Below are 22,530 nucleotides of genomic sequence, written 5' to 3'. Positions count from 1 at the left end.
GGTGGTTCTCCCACTTAAACTAGACGATGACACACGTCACATTCTCCACGATACGTCGCCCACCCTGGTGTTTACACTCCTCAAAAGTGTTCCACGAATTCGTTGGAACGAAAATTAATTCCCATTCGTTCAACCCCTCCGGGATTAATTCATCACGCTATTCGAATATTTAATCCCTTTTTGATCAAGCATTCAATTTTTCTTATGGACTTTCGTTCGACTGATTGAAGACGAGTTAATTTAAAAAAATTTTCCATATTCTAATTTTCAACTATATATCAATTTTTTCTTAGTTATACTTTAAGATAAAGTTAAACTTTCAGTAGGAATTTAACGAGCTACACATTTGGTGGTCCCCACTGTCCAATGTGACATGTGTCATTTAACTGTGAACCACCGGTGGTACACGCCTCCTGATATGACACTTAAGAGTGAACCACCGGTGGTACACGTCGGCATGAATGTGTTAAATTATATTTTCTATTGTGTTACACATAATATTTGCAAGCCTTCCACGTGTATTTAAATCTATATTCTGTTCGTTGTAAAATACTTGACCTTCTTAAACTTCAATTTTTATTTCATTAGTAACGCACGAACGGTTCATATTTTCTTTGTTGCTTTAAATTTGAGTACTTCGCCGATCTCCGATCGAGTAGCGTGGCCAGTCAGGCGGGAGAACGGCCTAAGAGGATCGGAGGAGCGACAAGTTTCCTTATAACCGGCCATTGCCGCGATCCACAACACATCCTCCTCGCTGAACCATTGGATAACTGGTTCAGCGTTACGCAACCGTGTGCATTGGGCAGCCCCTGCCACCTGTGTGTCTCTATCCTATTCACGCGAACCATTTACGCACCTACACGAAAAAGCTTGTTAAACGAAACCGCTGCTCCGCGACTATAGGCGTTCCTTTCCTCTGTCTATACACGCGGCCGTAAGAAATTGCCTATATGCTTATGGTTCCGAGAATCTGGAGCGCGATTGGCGTGAAAGTGCGACCCACTATCCGTTCAGATTTTCAACCGCTCCGGAAGATAAAAGATTTAATTAGGCCGATGACGTTCGGCTTTTATCGCGCTCGACGGTAACAGGTTTGCACCGCCGATCGCCCGGGAAATAAGAAATCAATTTTCTGCCGTCGATCGATCGCAATGTTTTCAAATTAACGAGCTCGCAATGTTGCGTGTATGATTTGCTAATTTGTCCGGTAATCGGTAATTCAGCTTCCAGCTGGCCATTATCGCGGCAATCTTAATTAATGGAGCGAATAGCCATTGTAAAACTGGTTAATTATTATCGATGTTCTCTTAGTTACGTGTGGAAAAAATATGGATAGGCTCGTACAAATGCATACTCGTAATTTGTCGCGCAGTTTCTTCCCTGCAAAATGGAACCTTCATCGAGTTCACAGAATAGTTCAGATATTTGGTTTATTTATGGTGGAATATACTTATTAACATCTGTGCACATCTTAAGATAGTAAACAAACTTTTTAGGTTTAGTGGAAAGGTACGCGATCATATTTGTTACACCTGTTATGTTTGGGACATTCGATAACATTGACCAATGTCGATTTTAGTTAAATACCAATGCCTAGAGTATTTTTCGATGACTTCAATGTAAAATTATACAGGAATCAAATTATCGAATTTCATCAGTTTCAAGCAAAGACTCGATGCTTTAATATTTTAATACATTGATTATTTTATCACCCGTCGAAGTCGTCGAAATATTAAATCGAAGCTAGTGTCGTTTTCTAAATTACTAGGCAATTCTCAAAGACAAACAATATCAATGCCTAAAATATTTTTTGACGACTTCAAAGTAAAATTATATAATAGTCAAAGATCTCTATTAGGAACGAAACACATTCTAACAAATTTCATCAGTTTCAAGCAAAGTCTCGATACACTAACATTTTAATACACACTTCCATGATTTTATCACTCGTAGATAAAATTCTAAAGCGTCCAAATATTAAATCAAACTTAGCATCGTTTTCCATTCCAAAAGGCATTTTTCAAAGACTAATGAAGCAAGGATTCTCAATTTAATCACAAATTACAGACGAATGTCTTTCGTTATCTGACGTTAAAGTCTCCACGCGAGAAAATTTTATCATTCGTCGTAGATAACATTCTAAAGCGTCCAAATATTAAATCAAACTTAGCGTCGTTTTCCATTCCAAATTACCAGGCAATTTTCAAAGACTAATGAAGAAAGGATTATCAATTTAATCACGAATTACAGACGAATGTCTTTCGTTATCTGGTGTTAAAGTCTCCACGCGAGAAAATTTTATCACTCGTAGATAAAATTCTAAAGCGTCCAAATATTAAATCAAACTTAGCGTCGTTTTCCATTCCAAATTACCAGGCAATTTTCAAAGACTAATGAAGGAAGGATTATCAATTTAATCACGAATTACAGACGAATGTCTTTCGTTATCTGGTGTTAAAGTCTCCACGCGAGAAAATTTTATCACTCGTAGATAAAATTCTAAAGCGTCCAAATATTAAATCAAACTTAGCGTCGTTTTCCATTCCAAATTACCAGGCAATTTTCAAAGACTAATGAAGAAAGGATTATCAATTTAATCACGAATTACAGACGAATGTCTTTCGTTATCTGGTGTTAAAGTCTCCACGCGAGAAAATTTTATCACTCGTAGATAAAATTCTAAAGCGTCCAAATATTAAATCAAACTTAGCGTCGTTTTCCATTCCAAATTACCAGGCAATTTTCAAAGACTAATGAAGAAAGGATTATCAATTTAATCACGAATTACAGACGAATGTCTTTCGTTATCTGGTGTTAAAGTCTCCACGCGAGAAAATTTTATCACTCGTAGATAAAATTCTAAAGCGTCCAAATATTAAATCAAACTTAGCGTCGTCTTCCATTCCAAATTACCAGGCAATTTTCAAAGACTAATGAAGAAAGAATTCTCAATTTAATCACGAATTACAGACGAATATGTTTCGTTATCTGGTGTTAAAGTCTCCACGCGAGAAAATTTTATCACTCGTAGATAAAATTCTAAAGCGTCCAAATATTAAATCAAACTTAGCGTCGTCTTCCATTCCAAATTACCAGGCAATTTTCAAAGACTAATGAAGAAAGAATTCTCAATTTAATCACGAATTACAGACGAATATGTTTCGTTATCTGGCGTTAATGTCTCCACGCGAGAAAATTTGATCCCTCGTCGTAGATAACATTCTAATGCGTCCAAATATTAAATCAAACTTAGCGTCGTCTTCCATTCCAAATTACCAGGCAATTTTCAAAGACTAATGAAAAAAGAATTCTTAATTTACACAAATTACAGACGAATATGTTTCGTTATCTGGCGTTAAAGTCTCCGCGCGAGAAAATCGGTCGTTGATCGGGCCCGGAGACTTCAACGCCGGGCCGCTCCGCGATTCATTTTTTCCGTCGCGTCGCAATTACGACCGTTAGAGTCGCATTAAAAGTGGTCTGCGAACGAAGGCCATCCGCCTTTTTGCCTTTCCGCCGCGGTTGAAACTCCGCCGCAGCCCCGTTCACGGAGGAGCAGCCGATACGACACAGAGGGAGATAAATTCTAATTAAGAGCGACAAGTTGCCTGCGCGGCTACTTTATATTTCCGGTCGCGCCGCGGACATTTTATACAGCCGGGGGATTATGGCCGGGGCACACGAGCGCGTGTTTATCCCTACGACGACGCCGCGTTTTGCACTTTCGCGCGGCGTAAATTCGACGCCGTTGGTATAAATTTCGATTCGAAGGGCCTCTCGTCGGTAACTCGGTGTTACGGATCGCGGAAACCCGGCTTTGAATTGAGACGCGGTCCTCGCGAGAAAGTCAAGACGAACTCTCGTACGGATGACGAAGCGCCGGATAAAGCGCGTAGTTTAAACGGCACTTTCGATAATGAGTCGCTGGTAAACAGGTGGAACGAACACTTCAAACTGTTTTGCAAAGAATGGCTTAAATGGTAATCATAAATGGAATTATAATTCGCTGTTTCGTTAAGCAGCGAAAGGAATGAGGTACGAAAGACTTACTTTTGAGAAGAGGCAAGTCGTTCATGAACCCTCCATCGTCCACGTTTGTGTTCTGAAAGTGGAACACATCGAATATTATTGTAAATTTATAGCGGTTCGGAACGTGACTCTCGCGTATTTTTTTAGTGGGAACGGAATGCAGAAATATCTATTTTTTCAAATTAAAAAAGTATCTGACTTTCTTTGTATTGCTATAAATTTAAATGTTCTTTTCAGATATTTGTGTAGCAATTTCTAAAAAAAAATTTACAATTGAAATTTAATTGTCGATAGTTAGAGAACTTGGATACACAGAGAAGAATGAGATCTTTGTAACCACAAAGGATATCTTACTGTTCTCGTTTCGTTATCTCATCCAATTAATAGAAGGCCGGAGACCTCTCAACATTCGAACAATGTTGTTCGCACGTTAATTTTGCAGTCATTCACGAGCATTTAACAACGTGCCGTACATGAGAATAATTCTGAACGTTCCGTCAGTATTTATAAAAAGAATAATGAAATATCAGCGAGCAGAAAATCAATTACTTACGTAATGAACGAATGGAATCTCAGGCTTTGAATCGAATCAGAATTTCATAACATTCGGAATGCTTTTGATAGAAATTTAAAGAAACGAAGACATTTTAAAGAAAGTAATCACTAGGTCACCCTGTAAGTAATGCAATAAACAGATTAATTTAGGGATGTTGTTATAATTTTTTTCTTTTTAAAGAAATGATCATCTATACTGTTCTTTATTACTGACTTCGAAAAATGGACTCTGTCTAATAAGATTTAATTGAAACATTTAAAAAGACTGAACTATCACTATTTCTTGAGATTCCAAACAATCTTTCTTACATTTTTCACACTCGTAAGACCAAAAAATGTCATTATTAATATTTTAATTGAAAAATACCACCGATTTGCGGTTTAAAAGGTAGGACTATTGGTTTCATTTATTTATTGCAAGGTCTTCGGAGAAATTGGATTACTTGTAGGATGACCTAAAGCAATCGACGGTACTTGGGAATTTCCAAGGTCCAGGGTAGCATTTTCCTTCGTGATTCGATTAAAGCAACGGTAGAATGGTAATAGAGAAAATGCTTGGCGATTACGTACATCGTCGCTCACCTGGGGGTCGTCTACGAGGCTGCTGTGGAGAACGAGGTCGGTCTGGTCGAGGCCTGGGGGTGGAAGGAGGGCGTCGGGACGGCGAACGGCGCCATATTCGACGCCCCTTCCGCCACCGCCCCCGCCGCCACCACCGCCGCCACCGCCGCCACTACTGCGCCCACCGTCGTACGGAAACGACGCATGCATATTCGTCTGAAATTCACAGAAAAAATACACCGTTAGTATTCCTCCAATCTCCAGCATCCAACAGTGATTTTCAAACTTTTTTCGAAGCAATCCCCCAAAAAAAAAGAAAATTCTTGCGCTCGAAACACACGAGTGGCGAGTTTAAACCGATTACTTCTACAGAAATACTTTCGTACAAGAATTTGCAGGTTGTAGAAATAATTTAATAGTCAAATACTCATAATATGAGTAGCAAAGTCTGACCAAATACTGTAAAGACACTCCATTGGTGCTAAACAAAGATAGACACCTCAGTTCCAATCTTCTTATGCATCCAGTTTGCATACATTTTCATAATTTGAAGCTATAACTCAACAATTTGCAAAGTATCTTGCTCGAAGGATTGATTAGAAATCAGTAGCGTTTAGATATCAAACACGATAAAATATTTCGTTCAGGGAAAGTGCAATTTATTTGTCGGATCAGGTTTTAATGTATAAAACGTACACAAACTCTGAAAGCGTTATTCCAACGTTTCTCATAAATGTTAGAAATATGCTAAAAACGTAAGAATTCGCATACCTCGATGAATTTAAATGATCGACGTGGAAAAAACTCATTAATAAACAGCGACAGAGGAAATACACGTCAACTTCCATCTTATTCAATTACGTTTGCGAAACTTTTCCATCGCTGTGTAGCATTTGCTGGATTTCCATCGAATGGAAACATTTACGTATGTGAAATGATCAGGGTGTAATTAGTTTGTCGGTATAACTCAGCACGTTCCCAGTCACGAAGTTCAAATCGTGGACCCGTGAAAACCACTACTTTCCGTGGAAATATTATAGTTAGCGTTTCTTAAATCCCGAGTCTTACTGCTTATTATCAGGGATTTACAGCTAATTCAACTTCTCGATTGTACTTATCTAATCCAATACGAACAAGCAGTCAATTTTTCATAGTGAATCTGCAGCCTGTGATACGTTCGTAAATAGATAAAGGTCGTAGGTCGGAACCGTGGTCGAAGGTTGCTGTCGAATCCAGAGGAAGAATCTTCTCGATTATAGGCGTAACGGATTTCTGACGTTAACAATAATTGGTAGCTATCACGAGATCTTCTCAACGATACTTACGTTCGTTTAAGTATCAAGAAACGTAACGACTTTTTATTATTTAAAATTCTGCCGTTAATATCCATTCTTTCGATTTTAGAATTGAATCGTGATTTTTGCGAATTTGAGTTTGAACTATCAGAAATAAAAATATATTCCAATGATTTGTCAACGAGTCTCGCTCTAAACGAATGAAATTCAGATACGGTAGAACTCCATTTGTCCAAACCGGTCGTGGGACAAGAAGGTGCGGATAATAAGAGGCTAAGGATTATCCTTTCTACTACTGTTTATTTGTTCGTATACCTAATAGGAACTCGGTAACATGTTCGGTTAACCAGCCACCGTGACGACGTTAGTTAGTATAAATGGAGTTCTACTGTAATGGATTTTTTTAATCGTCGGGGGAGGGCGATCGAGACTTCGTAGCCCCTTCCAAGCCTGTTTATAACGACAATCGATAGAATTTGAACCTACGAGTATATTGTACGTCGAAGGAAACAATAATTGTTCAGCGAGAACTGAAAATATTCATAGTCGACGAACAAAATTTGATTTTGATTCCTCAAAAAGATTATATTTTTATCTATTTTAAAACACATTCTTTAATCCTTTGCACTCCTATGTCGAGTGTAACTTGACATCAGTTTTCATCCGAGGAGCTCCTTTGTCGAATCCCATTTGACCTCTTTTCAAGTCCAAACCAAAAACATACACTTGAAAATTACAAAATACAGCAATACTGTAAATAAAACAGATATTCAATTGACTTTATTTGTTCCTCTGTTTCTTTAAATTGCTCTATTTTTTAGTTAACGTAAATTTCAAATAAAACAAAATTGAAATATAATTCGGAGTGCAAAGGGTTAAATCAAAACACTGGGATACTGAGACTATCCAATATTCGTTTTTTCAAAATCTTTTTTGTGTGTAATTGATAAATTCTCTACTGTAATCTGTGTTTGACCGTCTTTTATTTTAATCGAAGGAAAAATGAGTAGAAAATCGAGAAGAGCGAAAATTGTTCGAAAGTAAGAGGTCAAGAGGAAACCCAGTTCTCACGTGGACGTCGATGACTCGATGACTCGACGATAGCTCGAATTGTTGATACAATCGCGCGGAGGCACGTAATGCAATAACAGCGCAACGGATAGAAAGACGGAAGATTTTGTCGTGCCACGAGGCTAGATCCTCGAGGATTTGCAAAACTCCTTAAAACGCGTTGCGACATCGCGCTTTGCATGCAGTTTTCGTGCAGGAAACCGCAACTGGCTCGGATACGAATCCAGCAATTAACCATAAATTCGCCCATTGACATCGGGTTAATTCGGTCCGAGTATAAATAAAGATTTTAGCTTTCGATGCGCAGATGCCCGACGCGAGGTTAACGCCGGACAAATTAATACCAATTAAAAACTCGATAAATCCGGTATCGCCGGCGATTACGTAAATCATTTCGCGTACACCGTCGGGGAAGTGTTCATTCACCAGCGTCGGGGCAAAATTGATTTTATAATTCCGTACGCGCGGCCGCCATTAATACGCTGCCAAGCTGTAAACGATTGGTATATTGTTCATAAATATTTTATTATCAGCGGGGATCGCGTTTAGTGTCGCCGCACGGTAAGCAGCTGTATCATCGTTGTATGAATTATTATAATCAACTTACTAGCAGGATGCATCGATTTAAATTCAAAATCGATGAATTTATTCTAAACAATTTTTGATCCATTATTTCTTCGATTCAATTATAATCTAGATATTCTACAGTAGTTGTAAATAGATTGTTTGTATATTATGCTATTGTTTTAATGCTATAATTGGTACATATGAATGATAGAAGTAAATCAGACTTAATAGACGTAGATAACGAGCACGTGACTTCAACGACAGGGTTATAAAGGATTAATTTGATTTTTGACAAATTCTCTTGGAAGATTATCTATTAGTATAGAAAAAAAAAAAGAAATAGTATAAGTTTCTTAAAATTTTTGTTGTCAGTGTCTATGAATGACAATGTGTGTACAGTTAGTAGATTTCAATAATCGCGATAAAATTCGAGGATCAAAAACGAAACGAAACATTAATAATTTTTCAACGCGAACGTTGTATTTTAATGATTGATTTGATTATGATCAGGATTTATAGACAAGCGTATCTACGTAACGTTATGTAAGAAACCGTAGGTAGATAGAAAAAGAAGCGAGCCAGTCTTCCAAGAATTGAAACACAAGGTAGACATACGTTTGGAATCTTAATCACATCCAAGGAGAAAAACTGGAGATTTTATCCAGACCGCGAGTCGGTTGTGCCACAAATACGGTTATATTACGAGCCCTTTCCATTATTGTCATATATCTTTCCTATGCGATCCACGAGGTTCCCGGGCATCGAGAAGAAATCTCGGCGCACGTTTCTCCGATTTCCTTGCCAGATTGTTCGCTCTATTGTAATCGTTTTCTCCGTTACGAGTATTCTAGATTGCTGCGATACCTTCGTTTCTATGAGCCAAACGAGACCACGAAAATATCAAGCTTTAGAATAGAGCCTTGTCAATTCCTGGACAGAGCAATGGAAAAACTTTCCTTTAACCTCTTAAAATTTGGCAAAGGGGTGAAACGAAAGTTCTGCCCTCGAACTACAAATAATTAATTACTTACGAAACTTCAATCGTTTCTGTTCGATTTTCAAAGCACTAAGCATTTGAAAATTATTTTAATAGAAACGTGTATCAAAACTCTTTCGTTTCTTCTCGTGCACTGGTCAGTTATGTTTGTACTACTAATTTTAAAATCAGGAGCTTTGCTGGGAAGTAAATATATAAAATCATATTTTTGTACAATTTTAAATTTGTTTAAAATGTAAATGTACTCTTTTCAAATTTCGTAACAGTTGAAGGGGCTTGCTTTGTCTGAAGCACCTAACCATATTCTTCATGCACGAACTATATATGGCTTATTAGGATTCGCGTCATCTCGCGCGTTTTGCGCTGATATATAGACCCGATAACCCCTGGCTCGCAAAAAGAAAACACAAACAGGAATAAGTGTGTTTTAATGCGTCAAACGTCGTGATCCCTTTTTTGTTTATCGCTGGTAACGTCTGTAAAAATCTTCGATTGCGTTTGGATAATCATTTCAATGCTGAGCTGGTAGGACTTTATAATCGAGAGTCATGATCTGTTTCGTGTACCCAGGTATAAACGTTCTTGCATTAAAAAACCTAAATTTTAAGCAATGGCTACCTCAGTGACTGTCGATATTCAGATGTCGAACAACCATTTCATATACCAGGTATAAACGATTGTTAAAAAACCTAAATTTTCAGCAATGGCCACCTCAGTGACCGTCGATATCCAGATTTCGAACAACCATTTCATATACCAGGTATAAACGATTGTTCTCGCGTTAAAAAACCTAAATTTTAAGTAATGGCCACCCCAGTGACTGTCGATATCCAGATTTCATTATTATTCATTATTCATTCATTTATTAACGGGTATTAAACCCTTTAGTACAAAGATGTATTATGCAAGGAACTGCAGATGTGGATTTTCATAGTCAAACATTATCGCCTAGTGAATGTAACAAAATAAATTAATTTACAATATATTGCAAGGATAATCTTAGACTTTCTAATGATTGCTCAATTAAATCTGTTTTAGTGTGTACAAAATTTGCGTTACTAATCATTCTATTTATACAGTTCTGAGATCCAAACGTAGTGCGGTAACTTTCAGAGTAAAATAAAAAGTGATTTCTTAAATATCTAGATGGTACATAAGAAAAGAAACAATTGAATAATTGTTGAACACGAAATATGGCCTTTGATTAGCTTACTTTTCGAACGACCATTTCATATACCAGGTATAAACGATTGTTATAAAACCTAAATTTTGAACAATGGCCACCTCAGTGACTATCGATATCCAGATTTCGAACAACCATTTCATATACCAGGTATAAACATTTCTTCTCGCGTTAAAAAACCTAACTTTTGAGCAATAGACACCTCAGTGACCGTCGATATCCAGATTTCGAACAATAATTTCATATACCAGGTATAAACGATTGTTCTCGCGTTGAAGAACCTAAATTTTGACCAATGGCCACCCCCAGTGACCGTCGATATCCAGATCTCAAACAACGAATAAAATATAGACGCCTGTTTGTTCAGAATCAAATAAACTCTTGTCGAGCTTATTGGTTATGTATTATTGGAATGAAATATTGCCCATCTCCGATCATATGTAACCACGTCCGTTTCGAGCCGCGACTTTCACGCGGCCAAAGAAATGGAAACGGCGGTAATTAACGGCGTGGCCGGCTACTAGAATCCATCGACTGGGCCGTGTTAGTTATAAATTGATGTAACCGTGCCAGTCGACTAATGAGATGAAATGTGATCGCCTTTCTCTCGTTAAACGGTGCACCGAAGTAAAGTCACGTCGCGGTGCTTTGCCGGCGTATCGATACTGATAAATGGCTTATGGAGTCCGCGTCGGATATCGCGGCGGGTCCTCTAGATCGACAATAACGAGTCCTGGCCGCCGCCTGTTTCCTCTTGCGCAACCGTCACCCTTGTGTTGTAATGTTAATCGGACACAATCGGTTGCGCAACTTTTCCCAGAGAATACGTTACGTGGTTGAATAAATATTTGCGTCTCTGCTGGACGTCAAAAATCGAGAGACGAACGGGATCCGAAAATATTGCGCTTGCAACGCGTGGGCGGATCCCAAGAGCGTCGCGAATTTCTTACGAAAGCATCGCAGGGTGGCCCCAGACATTTCAAAAACCAATAATTACGTATTTTAAAAATATAATTCTATTTTCAGTTTGAATACTGCAAAATATTTTTCACTAAAATTTAATAGTGCATAGGTCTTTGGTATGCTGACCTTTTTAAAATACCAAAATTTAGATCAACACACGAGGAAATTATTCAGAACGAAGATATGTATTCTAGTCTATTTAAAAATCTTTTAATCGTTGATTTATTCGTAAGCTGGTCGACCTCCATTTTTCCATGTGTAAAGATTTCTTTAATATTTGTTCAAATTATAATATGGAACATAGACATATTTATCAGTTCGATAAATTGAATTCTCTTTTCTAAATAAAATTATCGTTGTTTAAAATTTCATAAATATCACAAAATGATGACCAAATTGTTAAAAAGTGGTGGAGCTTTCTATTTCACAAACTTCCCACCAATTGGCTGATGAGAATAAATTGATCATTCAAAAGATTATTAGCACGTTGATGAAAAGTTGATTTAAATACTCGAAAGCCAGAGTCTGTCAAAGTTTCGAGGCAAAATTTGCTGGGTCAGGCTTATTGACGAGTCCACCAGTGAAACACGAACGAAACGCCAATTTATCATCGTGACTCTTTTATTTCGAAGTTCAGAACCAGGAACAAATTATGTGATTTATTGGAGACACGATCCTACGGAGTTAAAATTCTAGACTAGTGTTCTTAGTAAAAAAAATACAACTTAAAACACAGTCTTCTGTGATTCTTGTTGCTCGTGATAGTCAGGGAAAACCACTAATTGACTTGAGGTTTTTCCCGGTTCATTGTGCACAGCTTGGACTACGAAGTAGCATGATTTATCGAGAAACGTGTAACTCGTTTTCAAGGAATCATAAATTGAAAATTTCCATCGACAATGTACACTTATTGAATTGTCTTCTTTATAAGTATATGTCAGAATTTGTTTGGGATAAATTGATTATTGGAAACGAAGAATGTATCGAGAAAAAGTGTATATCGTTGACCAGGAATTTCGATACCAACGATGGCAAAGCCTGAACTGTGCTTAAAGAAAGTTGTACCCTCCGATGGCGCAAAAGAGATACAGATTATTATGAACTTTCAAAAGAAAGCGAAGCCATAAATTCTGGAAGTTATTGTCAACAATTGGACAAATTATGTAACGTACGTAAGGATGAAAGGTTTGCGCTCGTTAACAGAACAGGGTTTGCTTTTCACCATGACAACGCTCGACCACATGCAGCAATTGTGGCTTAAAAAAAACTTCACGATTTGGGAAGTAATTGGTCATCCATCTTATTCTCCTGACTGATTATCTGTTTCGGTCTTTGCAGCACTTTTTAACTAACAAAAAACTCGGCTCGCGTGGAAGTCTTCGAATATTCTCTGTTGAACGAAAAAGGAAACTGTGGGGTCAGCAAACTTTTCTACAAAATGGCGAATGTTGGTAACAATAGACACTTCAGTCTATAGTAATTAAAGTCTTTTTCAGGACCATGTATCAAATTTTAAAATCACATCACTCAATTCTATTTTCCAAATATTAAATTATTAAATAACCATACATGGTTATTTATTTACCTTTATTATTCACTTCAATTTGTTAAATTCTGATACATTGTATTCTATGAGAAATTGGTCTCATAATTTTTTCATGCGACTACTATAAAACTTTTCATATACTTGATAGCAATACGTTCATTTTTACAACACTTCGACTGAAAGTCTCATACGATAAATAGCGTAAAATTATTTTAGCTGACAGTGAACGTATCGATTCAACACTTGCTTCGTAGTTAAAACTTTGATCGAATCTGATACCATGGAAATAAAACACCCTCTTGGAGCATCGTTCACTGGCCTCCCTCAAGTAATTTACTTATTAAATTTTCGGCTGACCTTTGGCATTCCCCGAGAAGATGCCAGAGACGTTCACTTTGACGGAAATATGCTAAGCATTGCAATCCTTAAGACGGTGTTAGAGATACGTAAAAGGGGTAAGCGGTTTCTCCACCCTGCATTGCTATTATAGTTGGTCCGTTCCACCAACGGAAAGCTTCAAAACGGCGGAAAAATGCAGTGGAAAAACTACTCCGTGCACGTGAATCTGTTTGACCATCTGGCCAAGGTAATATTTGATCGGCGTATAATCGATAATCACAGATCTTGCAGGAAAACGATTAGTTGTTTTCCTAGCAGCCGACGACTGACGTTGCATCATGCTCGATCGAATTAAACAACAATGTTGCTTCGCGGGAAAATGATTTATCATCGATATTTCATATTATACATATTATACTTTACAAATAAAAATTAAATAAAAAATTTATTCGACTTCGAACAAATAATTAAACAACATGTGATCATTTGGAAAGTATCTCTGACATCAGATGTCCAATAAATAGCGATTTATTCGCAATGTCTGCTCGATTAAATTTTTGTTCGTTCGAAATATTTCATTCTGAAATTAAAATTTTTCTTTGATCTTTTATTCATTCGTTGTTCGAGATACGTTTGTCCATTGCTTAGCCCAAGTCGATTACAGTGTTTTTTGTAACCTCGCGTTGTTCAGCCGTACCAATCAAGGACAATGTAAATCGTTGTTTGCAATCAACGGTATCGATACACGAGATCGTGCGTAGTTACGTGCTTCGCGACTAGTATAAAGCACCTTCGCGAAGAAATAAGACGAAACGATGATACGCTTCCGAAAAAGGGACGACAATGCCAATAATCAGCCAAGTGGATCGACCGATTCCAATAGCTTTATCCTTGAAAACGAGGAGCCTCGCTCTTCCTCGTATCCAACCCCACGCGTTTTCTACTGAATTACAGCATCTCGTCTGGGTCCCTTCACGATCCCATATTTATGCTCGAGAGAGTACAATTTGTGACAGCCTGTCCCGCTAAGGGATCTTAAATTCACAAAATCTGCGTCATTGTTGCGCGACTTTCCTCAGGGAAAGAGTTAAAAGCCTGACACACTCGAGGGACAATGACGATAATCCCCTAGTTTCTTCACGAAGATATCTGTAGATTCAAACCGTAATTTTGGTAATATCGTTGGTCGTATATTTAAACCGTAAATGCCTTTTATCGGTACGCACAAGAATTTGATATTTCAATGATGCAAGAATTTTAAGACTTGATATTTATTTTCGATTTAGAGTAATCTCACAAACGAGCAAAACAATTATAAATTTCACCAAATATCTTTGATATTAACAATTACTCCCAAGGGTGATTCAAAACACATACATCGAAATTTTAAATAAAAGTAGTTGATTTAAAATTGATTTAGTACATCGACAAGCATACCTTCACTGCATTAGAACCGTGTTGTAGATTCTGAAGTATGGAATACGACTGTAAATTTTCGAGTTTGTGTGCTCCATTGTTGTCAGAAAGAGATTGCTGGACACGCCTGTTAGGATTTGTACGAAATATCATTTGCCAGCTCCAATGTTCCGAAACGTTTCTAAATTATTTGTCCCCTTTGAACCGCTGAAACGTATCTTGCATCGTTGTCGTTCTCGATATTGTTACCGTAGTCACCGAACCGAAAACTCTAAGGGAGGTAAGAGTCGACGCATAGCGCCAAGTTTCCTAACTATGATCAACTATGCAAGACGCCATTACTGCGTATAGTTTGGGAACGGTGCTCAAGACTTCGTGTCTCGCGTCTAACTATTTTGTCTTCGAGGGTCTTGACGAACCTCGGGAATCGCGCGGCTGTTCGCAAACTCCTGTTTTGAGGCTTCGTGATTCCCCCAACGAAAATTGCGACGAATTAAAGCACCGTATAATAATAATATCGAGAACGAGACTTCATAAAAACTATCAAGATTATCTCGTGAAGATTACTTTATTATTACGTTGATTACTAAAGGAAAGCTTTGTCATATAACCAATTTAATATATTTTTGCTACACTTTATCAGTCTTGAAAGGAATTGTACCAAGATTCCATACGAGGATTACTGAGTAGAGAAAAGTGTTAATAAAAAAGGAAATAAAATTGTATTGCACGTGAATATACGTTTGTATAAAAATGATGTGCTTTTCATAATTCTTTGATTTCTCGAGATATTTGAGAAGTTTCTAGGTATAAAATTTATAATGGCGCGTTGCGCGGTTGTTCCAGTTGGACTCGACTGGATTCGTCGGTTATGCGAGTTTTCGTTATGCAAGAATGCGAGCAGAAATCGCGAAGCTAGACTGGAGAAGTATTTGAGGGATTTGTTCGATATTTCATAAACCGAGAGATCGCATCAGTGTAAGATTTCATTGAGGACACGATCGGCCACCCTCCTTTGAAGAATGTGCTTTGGGCAGGCCAAGATAGGGTACGAGGGGTAGTATTGCTTGAAATAATCGATATCGCAATCTCGTAAGATGGCAAAGCATTTTAAAGCAGAGTTTCTGTTATAACTTTCCATTCTCATATCTGTAAATGTCTATTCATCCGTTTCAATCCTTAAGCCTGAATTCATCTAGTATTTTCGCGTTGCAATTTATTTTGCAACTTTAAAATATTCTATCTGTATGTAAAACACACGTTATCGGTAATATCACGCGTGAATAATTAATGGACGAGTATTTTCTAGCGAAAATGAATTATTAGTCAACGCTGCATCGATAATTCTATGATTGATGAATTACAATTTATCGTCAAGTGGTACCATTACATCAATCATTTATAATTAAAATTAATATCGAATGTGCCATGGTGCTTTTTAATATTCAAATATATAATGTGCATAGTAAGTATCTAATTTCTTCTTAGTATGAAACATTAATATCTAATATTAATAAGAATTTGAATGTCCCTAGGTACATGATATATTAATCATTTATGTGAAGTGTGCATAGTAACGTTCGCCACGATGTTTTACATACCGAATATTTTACATACACTATTAAAAAGTGTAATATTTTTAAAAATATAAAAAGAGAGGAAAAAATTGAGTTTTTATTATAATTACTCAATATCATTGAACCTGTCTCGATGCTATTTACAATATCGAACAGAACAAATTATATGGTGCCAATCAGAGTGGGGCAAATTTTATTTGCGCATTAACGAATATTTTAAGTCAATATCTGAATCGAAAATGAATCAAATTTGCCCAACTTTAGCGCCATTTTAAAAAATAATAATCTTCGTTTTGGCTATTTTTAATATTGCACTTTATTGACACACATTTTTATCATCTAAGATGTGTAAAAAATCGTGACAATCGTTACGACGAACATCCTGTATATTATAATTTGTTGACAATACGAAACTAAGTGCTGTGAAGCTAACATTCGAGTCCTTTCAACGCTGGTAACGTGACAAACGCATCGGATGCTCCGACGTGGCCATTTTACGGGTCGAATCTCGAAATAAACAATTTTCGATACAGGGACGGTTCGCAATACGAGACTGCATATGGCGCGGACAGATGCTTTAAAGCGAGCCAGCTTTTCTCTTTTGGCCAGTTTCGAGCCGTACGAGACCGAACGCATTCTTCGTTCGCGTGTCGAATTTCGTCGAACCTAGTCTTTTTTGCCAAACGTCACACGACACCTCTGGAAACCGCCCAAAACATAATCCACAGAGCGGTGGTACGCGTGTCGCACCGGTGTAATTAGGGTGATATTCCCATAAAAGCTATTCGAGTAAGGTGGACCGCAAATACTATTACCGTGAGCGTTATTTGAGGTCTAAAGTTGTCCCATAAATACGGGGCTGCGTCAGTGTTTTGTGACGGTAACGCGAACCCCTGCTCGTATGAAACCCAGCAGGCGTTTATTTAGTTTATTTATTAAAGTACACGTTCTTTTCATCGATTAGCCCGAGACCTGGTCAGCGGTTATAAGTACTACAATGGAGATTTCACGATTAATTCTTTAGGCTGGGGATTCAGATTTTAACGAATTTCTTGACGGTAAGTTCTAGCTATCTCGTTTTCGTAGAGCCATATCCAAATTTAAAACAAATAAAGTAATAAGAAAGGAAACAGTAAGAACGAGACTAGGATTTGGAATCGTTAATAAAAACAACTCTGGAATACAATGTACAACTATAGTATCCCAGGAATACTGAACGTTTGGTTGTGTATTGTAAAATGTTTGTAATTGACCCCTTCAACTGAAAATAATTTTTTTAGAAAGATTTGACATTTTCTAATTTCGTTGAAAATTTCAGAACCTGCTCGAATTTTTTTCTCGAAAGTGCATAGAAATTCGGGGGGTGTGTCTATGCACCAAAAATGATTGTAATTGACTCCTGCAACCAAAGCTAATTTTTCCAGAACGATTTGAAATTTTTTAATTTTGTCGAAAAATTTGTCTACCTACTCGAATTTTTTTTTCGAAACTGCGTAGGATTACGGGGTATGTGTATTCACCAAAAATGGTTGTACTTGAACCCAGGGCTTAAAAATAATATTTTCAGAACGATTTGTAATTTATTTTTCGCCGAGAAATTTAGACATTGTCGATTTTTCTTAAAAATTCGGTTTTCATTTTTAATAAATTTGTTTGATGCGCTACGGAAAAATTGTCTAATACTTTTTTGTAGGTATCCATGAACTCTAGTTTCCCTCAAAATTTCAATGAAATATATTCACTATTGTGGGAGTTATGGTCGTTTGAAAGTTGGGCCATTTTTATGGGGTTTTTCTTATTTTACGGGGTTAAGGAACAACTTTTCGAATATTCTTAGAATTTTTACATATTTTTCACCAAAATACGCGCTGTTTGCGTTTTGAAACATTAAAATCGTCCAATCCGTTCAGAAGTTATGACATTTTAAAGACACGAAATTTTGGAGTGACATTTCTGGCCTGAAATTATATTTTCGGTAAGGAATTTTTTTCTTGAAAGTGCGCAAGAATTATTTGGTATGTCTAATCACTAAAAATAATTATAATTGACCCTCGCAACTGAGAATAATTTTTTCAGAATGATTTGAAATTTTTTAATTTTCGTCAATTTTCATCAAAAAATTTGTCAACCTTCTATTATAGTTATTCGAATACCCAGATTCCGGATAATCGAAACTCTATTATAATTGTGTAAATTTAGGTTTTATTGTATCAATTTATCATCGCACGAGGAATTAGACGTTGACCTCCGTTCGATCGACAATGTTCCCAGCATTTCAAACGACAACGCTTGCAAATATACAAAAATTTCTCTTTATTCGGTCCTCTGAAAAACACATTGCGTGAATAGAAGTTTCCTAGTGACGAAAAACAATATTTCAATCCCTTTACACATCGAACGAGCCTCGTATACCATGGCAAACATCGTCGAACAAAAACTTTTCGACTCATCGACTCTCGAATTAATACCTCCTACACGTACTCTTTATGTCACCTACATTTAAATGCCGCTCACAGACGTCTCAGTTTGTCCGCGGTCAAACACATTTCTCCAAATACATCCTGAAAGAACAAACGGATCTACGACTACACACGGTCCCCAACTCGCGTCTACTCGCGACGCAGCCCCGACGCTCTGACGCGCTCCATACTAGAACAAACAGTACCCGTGACACCTCGACAAACAAAAACCCGCCGTGGGTACTTAACCGTGGTTCCCTGCGCGTATTTGAACGTATCGCGGGTAATTCCAGAACAGAAAGGAGCGTGGAACGAGCAAGAAACCGCGATCCCGTCCATGGACCAGAAAGATCGATCCGACGAGGTGGGAGAGGAGAACAAAACGTTTCGTTCGTCTTCGACTTCCTCCACGGTTCTCTTTTTCTACTTTTTTTCTTTCCTCGAGACTCGCTCGTGTTTCTTTCGAGTTACGCTGGTTCCCTGGACGGGGCAGCCCCTCTTATTACACGGGGACAGGTACGCGGCACCGTGGCAAATGCAAATGTCGCGCGCATCGCCGACGCGGCGGTTCGCGTGCTCCGCGAAGGGATCAACGATCGCAATCACCGATGTCACGGGCGGACTTATTGGACGCGATACGTCTAATAGATCGATACCACCCATTATTACGTATCCCCCTGCTGTTCCAAGAGGGCCGCCAGCCGGGTCCGTCCTACAAATAATACGCCGCGGACTTTTCTAATGAGCCGGCCGGACGTGCACGTGACCGGATCTCCGCGCGCTTCGATTTTACGCGTAAAAGCCACGGCGATAAAAGCCCCTTCGCGCGACGATACCACCGCACGATTTATTACCGATTCGATTCTTCTAATTTATAGATCAACGCTCTCTCGACGGGTCGTTGTCGCGTTGGAAGATTAATTACTATTTTCAAATTTTTCTGTGGATGGAAACGAACTATAACTATCAAATTAATCACATTGATAAGATACTTAATTTCTACTCGACTGGATGTTTGCTTTATCTTGGTTTTTTATAAGAGAATAAACATTTATTCAAGTATCTATCGTTTTAATTCCTTTGGTACAAATAAATGTACTTTAATTGACGGTAGTTCTAGTGTTTACGATTTCATGTTTTTTGTTCCGATTGCAGTCAATTTCCTTTCGATAACTGATAAATTTCCCACGTGGTTGTTACTAAAGCTACCCCATATAATGAACTGTTTGACACCGTGATTGACAGGAGGTGTTATAAATTGTTATTTAATCGCTTTACTCTTTTTCCTCGTCACTCAGTACACCAAAACAGCCTTGTATCATAATAGAGCCAGCATTGTGTTTGACAGTAGGTGTTATGTATTCTATCGCTTTATTCCTTTTTTTCATGACTCCAAACAATAGACTTCCAAATTGATATTTATTATAATGTTTTTTGGCAAATTTCAAATACTTCTGAGAGTTACACCATTGCACACAAACCTGTACGTATGGTTTCAAATGCTCAATAAAGAAAAAAATCAGATATCAAATGTCACTCAACAGAGTAAATAATTCTAATCAAAATGCAAATTCACCTGAATAAAAGAGTGGAATAGATCGTAAGCTTTTGGGAGTTTCGAGAGTCTGAGAGGCATGTAAATGGTGCACTTGAACGTAAGAGGGATAAGAGGCCTTTTTACGTTGTGGGATTTTAAAAACCGAATTTTTTTTTGCATTGTCTTTTAGTATGTAATCTCGAAAATATATCTACCAAATATTAAATTGAAATTCGGAAAACTAACGAAGTTATAGCCTGCTGAAATGTACCGCGCGTAGGTATAACAACTGGCCGTAAACTTTAAAGCTGTTTTTCTCGAAACTACATTTTTCGGCACTGCGTAGGTGATAACAGAAAAACTATTCAAGATATCAACAGGAAATTTATACAGTATCTTTAGAACTAGTCTCCCTATAGCATGAACTAGGTTAATTGCGATATCTGCAATACTTTTTCTTTTATTAACAAAAAGGCAGACGAATATATGAAAATATTCAGTATTTTTTCGTAAAATAGCTGCCATTTTGCCATTTTTTGTTCTTTTGAAAAGATCCTAGTTCATGCTATAACCACACTCATCTATATTAAGAATATCGTTGGTTTTTGGATTTCGGATAACTTGTTCGCAAGATATCACATACGCAGTCGGGCGTCGTTCCTAAAAACTGTTGTTTGTTGATCAATAAAAACAGCGTAATCAATAGATATTATGCGTTACAAAAATTCGTAAATATAGCTGAATATATAATAAATGTATGTACAAATCACGGAATTAATCGCTCTTTAATAGCCCGCAAAAAAAATTACAAAGAAACATGTATTTTTCGTGCCTACAAGGTAGAATGGCCCCTTAAGCAACTGTTAGGTAGCGAGTAACTCGTAGAGGTACATAAACCATCACCATTGTAATAATTTGTTCAAATGCGTAATAAAAAAAAAAAATAACATGATATCAAGTATCATTAAGAGAAAAATAACAGTAAATAATTCTAATAAAATTTATGCAAATTAGACTGAATTAAAGAGTGGAATAGATCGTAAGCTTTTGGGAGTTTCGAGAGTCTGAGAGGCATGTAATGGTGCACTTGAACTTAAGAGGGATTAAGTAACTATTAGTGAGTAACTCGTGGAGGTAATTACTTACCACGTGTATACCCTCGGCATCCCTTCTGAGGTCCCCGCTCCTCTGGCCAGCCGTAACGGCGGCGCTCAGGTGGTTGTAGTGATGTTGATGCAACGTGTTGAGCGTCTGCGTGTAAGGATCGCCGACGAGGTAGTCGAGATGTTGTGGCTGGCCGAGGCCCGGATGCTGAGGACTCGCTGGCGCGTGGTGGTGCGAGGGGAACGGGGGTGGAAAGTAAGGGGGTTGAAAGTCCGAGGCGGTGGGCAAGGAAGCACCCCCGTGATGGGGCATCCCGCTGCCGTTCCCATTGCCTCTGTGACCGTGGTGATGGGCGCCGGAATACGGCGAGGAATTTCCACCGCCCAGCGAGGAAATACCTCCGTGACCAGTTAAACGGTCCTGTTAACAGACAAAACATTTTTTTAGTAATAATTTACAATATCACTTTGTAACAGAAAACATAACATTCGTTGTTGGTCCAATCTTTAACCCCAAGACGTACGATTTAATTTTTCAAACGTATTAATTTCGTGTACATCTGTTCGTAGAGTAGTCACGAAAAAGAATGGGTTTGTGTTACGAATGCCTCGTCAATGTAAATATGTATTAAAATATTTATTTAAATTCAAATCAACCTTTAATGACCAATCAAAAGTTGTCTCATATCAACATCGATACAAAAATCTATCAGACAAGGTTTTTGGAAAATGATACAATATTCCACACAGTTGAGTTTTTCGAATAAACATTGAATCCACCGTGTAGAAATATATATATTTTTGTTAGTCTTCGATCGCAACTGCGTTCGTTTGTTCGGCGTAGAAGAGTTTGGCCAGTTTCAAATCGATGTTTGTTGATTCGTGAAAATATTTTGCGCAACCGTTTGCCGATTGTGCCGGGGGATTTTGATTTTTATAGCAAACTCGGATGCACGAATAGAAATTTAACGTCGCGTTTAGAGGTACAAGAAGCGTTTGAATAATTTTACGATATGAAATATTACAAACGATCGTGCGATACTTTATGCTTGTTAAACAACTTATGTACGCGGACATTTAGTGCACGTAACTCTTAAAAAGGCGCGTGGGTGGCTGATAAATGCCCATCGGAATATATTGCATTCCGTTGCTTAATACAAAATATTTTCATTTAAACACATCATTTGCAGGGCGAATAAAATAATTTTTGCTGAAAGATACAGAATTAAACTGAACGCAGAAATGTTCATTTTCTCAAACGATAGGAGATTTGTTGATATATACATTTGTATATTGACTTAAAAAACAGCTCGTCGAAGTTGTCGGAAG

The 22,530-nt window shown here is 37.7% G+C and overlaps 1 protein-coding gene across 2 annotated transcripts in view; it reads right to left on the bottom strand.

Annotated features, from left to right (window-relative positions):
- LOC122401377 (transcription factor AP-2-epsilon) overlaps positions 1 to 22,530 on the bottom strand; it is a 140,215-nt gene that overhangs the window by 46,500 nt on the left and 71,185 nt on the right. For both annotated transcript variants that reach the window (XM_043403462.1, XM_043403463.1), the window contains exons 2-4: positions 21,245 to 21,622; positions 5,158 to 5,364; positions 4,054 to 4,105 (exon numbers count right to left, since the gene is read on the bottom strand). In XM_043403462.1, coding sequence (XP_043259397.1) covers positions 4,054 to 4,105; positions 5,158 to 5,364; positions 21,245 to 21,622 — 637 coding nt within the window. The remainder of the gene's footprint in view (positions 1 to 4,053; positions 4,106 to 5,157; positions 5,365 to 21,244; positions 21,623 to 22,530) is intronic.

This window comes from Colletes gigas, unplaced genomic scaffold (genome assembly GCF_013123115.1).
Source record: "Colletes gigas isolate AHSC1104 unplaced genomic scaffold, ASM1312311v1 Colletes_gigas_Sc00024, whole genome shotgun sequence".
Taxonomy (NCBI): domain Eukaryota; kingdom Metazoa; phylum Arthropoda; class Insecta; order Hymenoptera; family Colletidae; genus Colletes; species Colletes gigas.
Note: the sequence above shows the minus strand (reverse complement) of the source record. Positions and strands in the feature narration are given on the sequence as shown.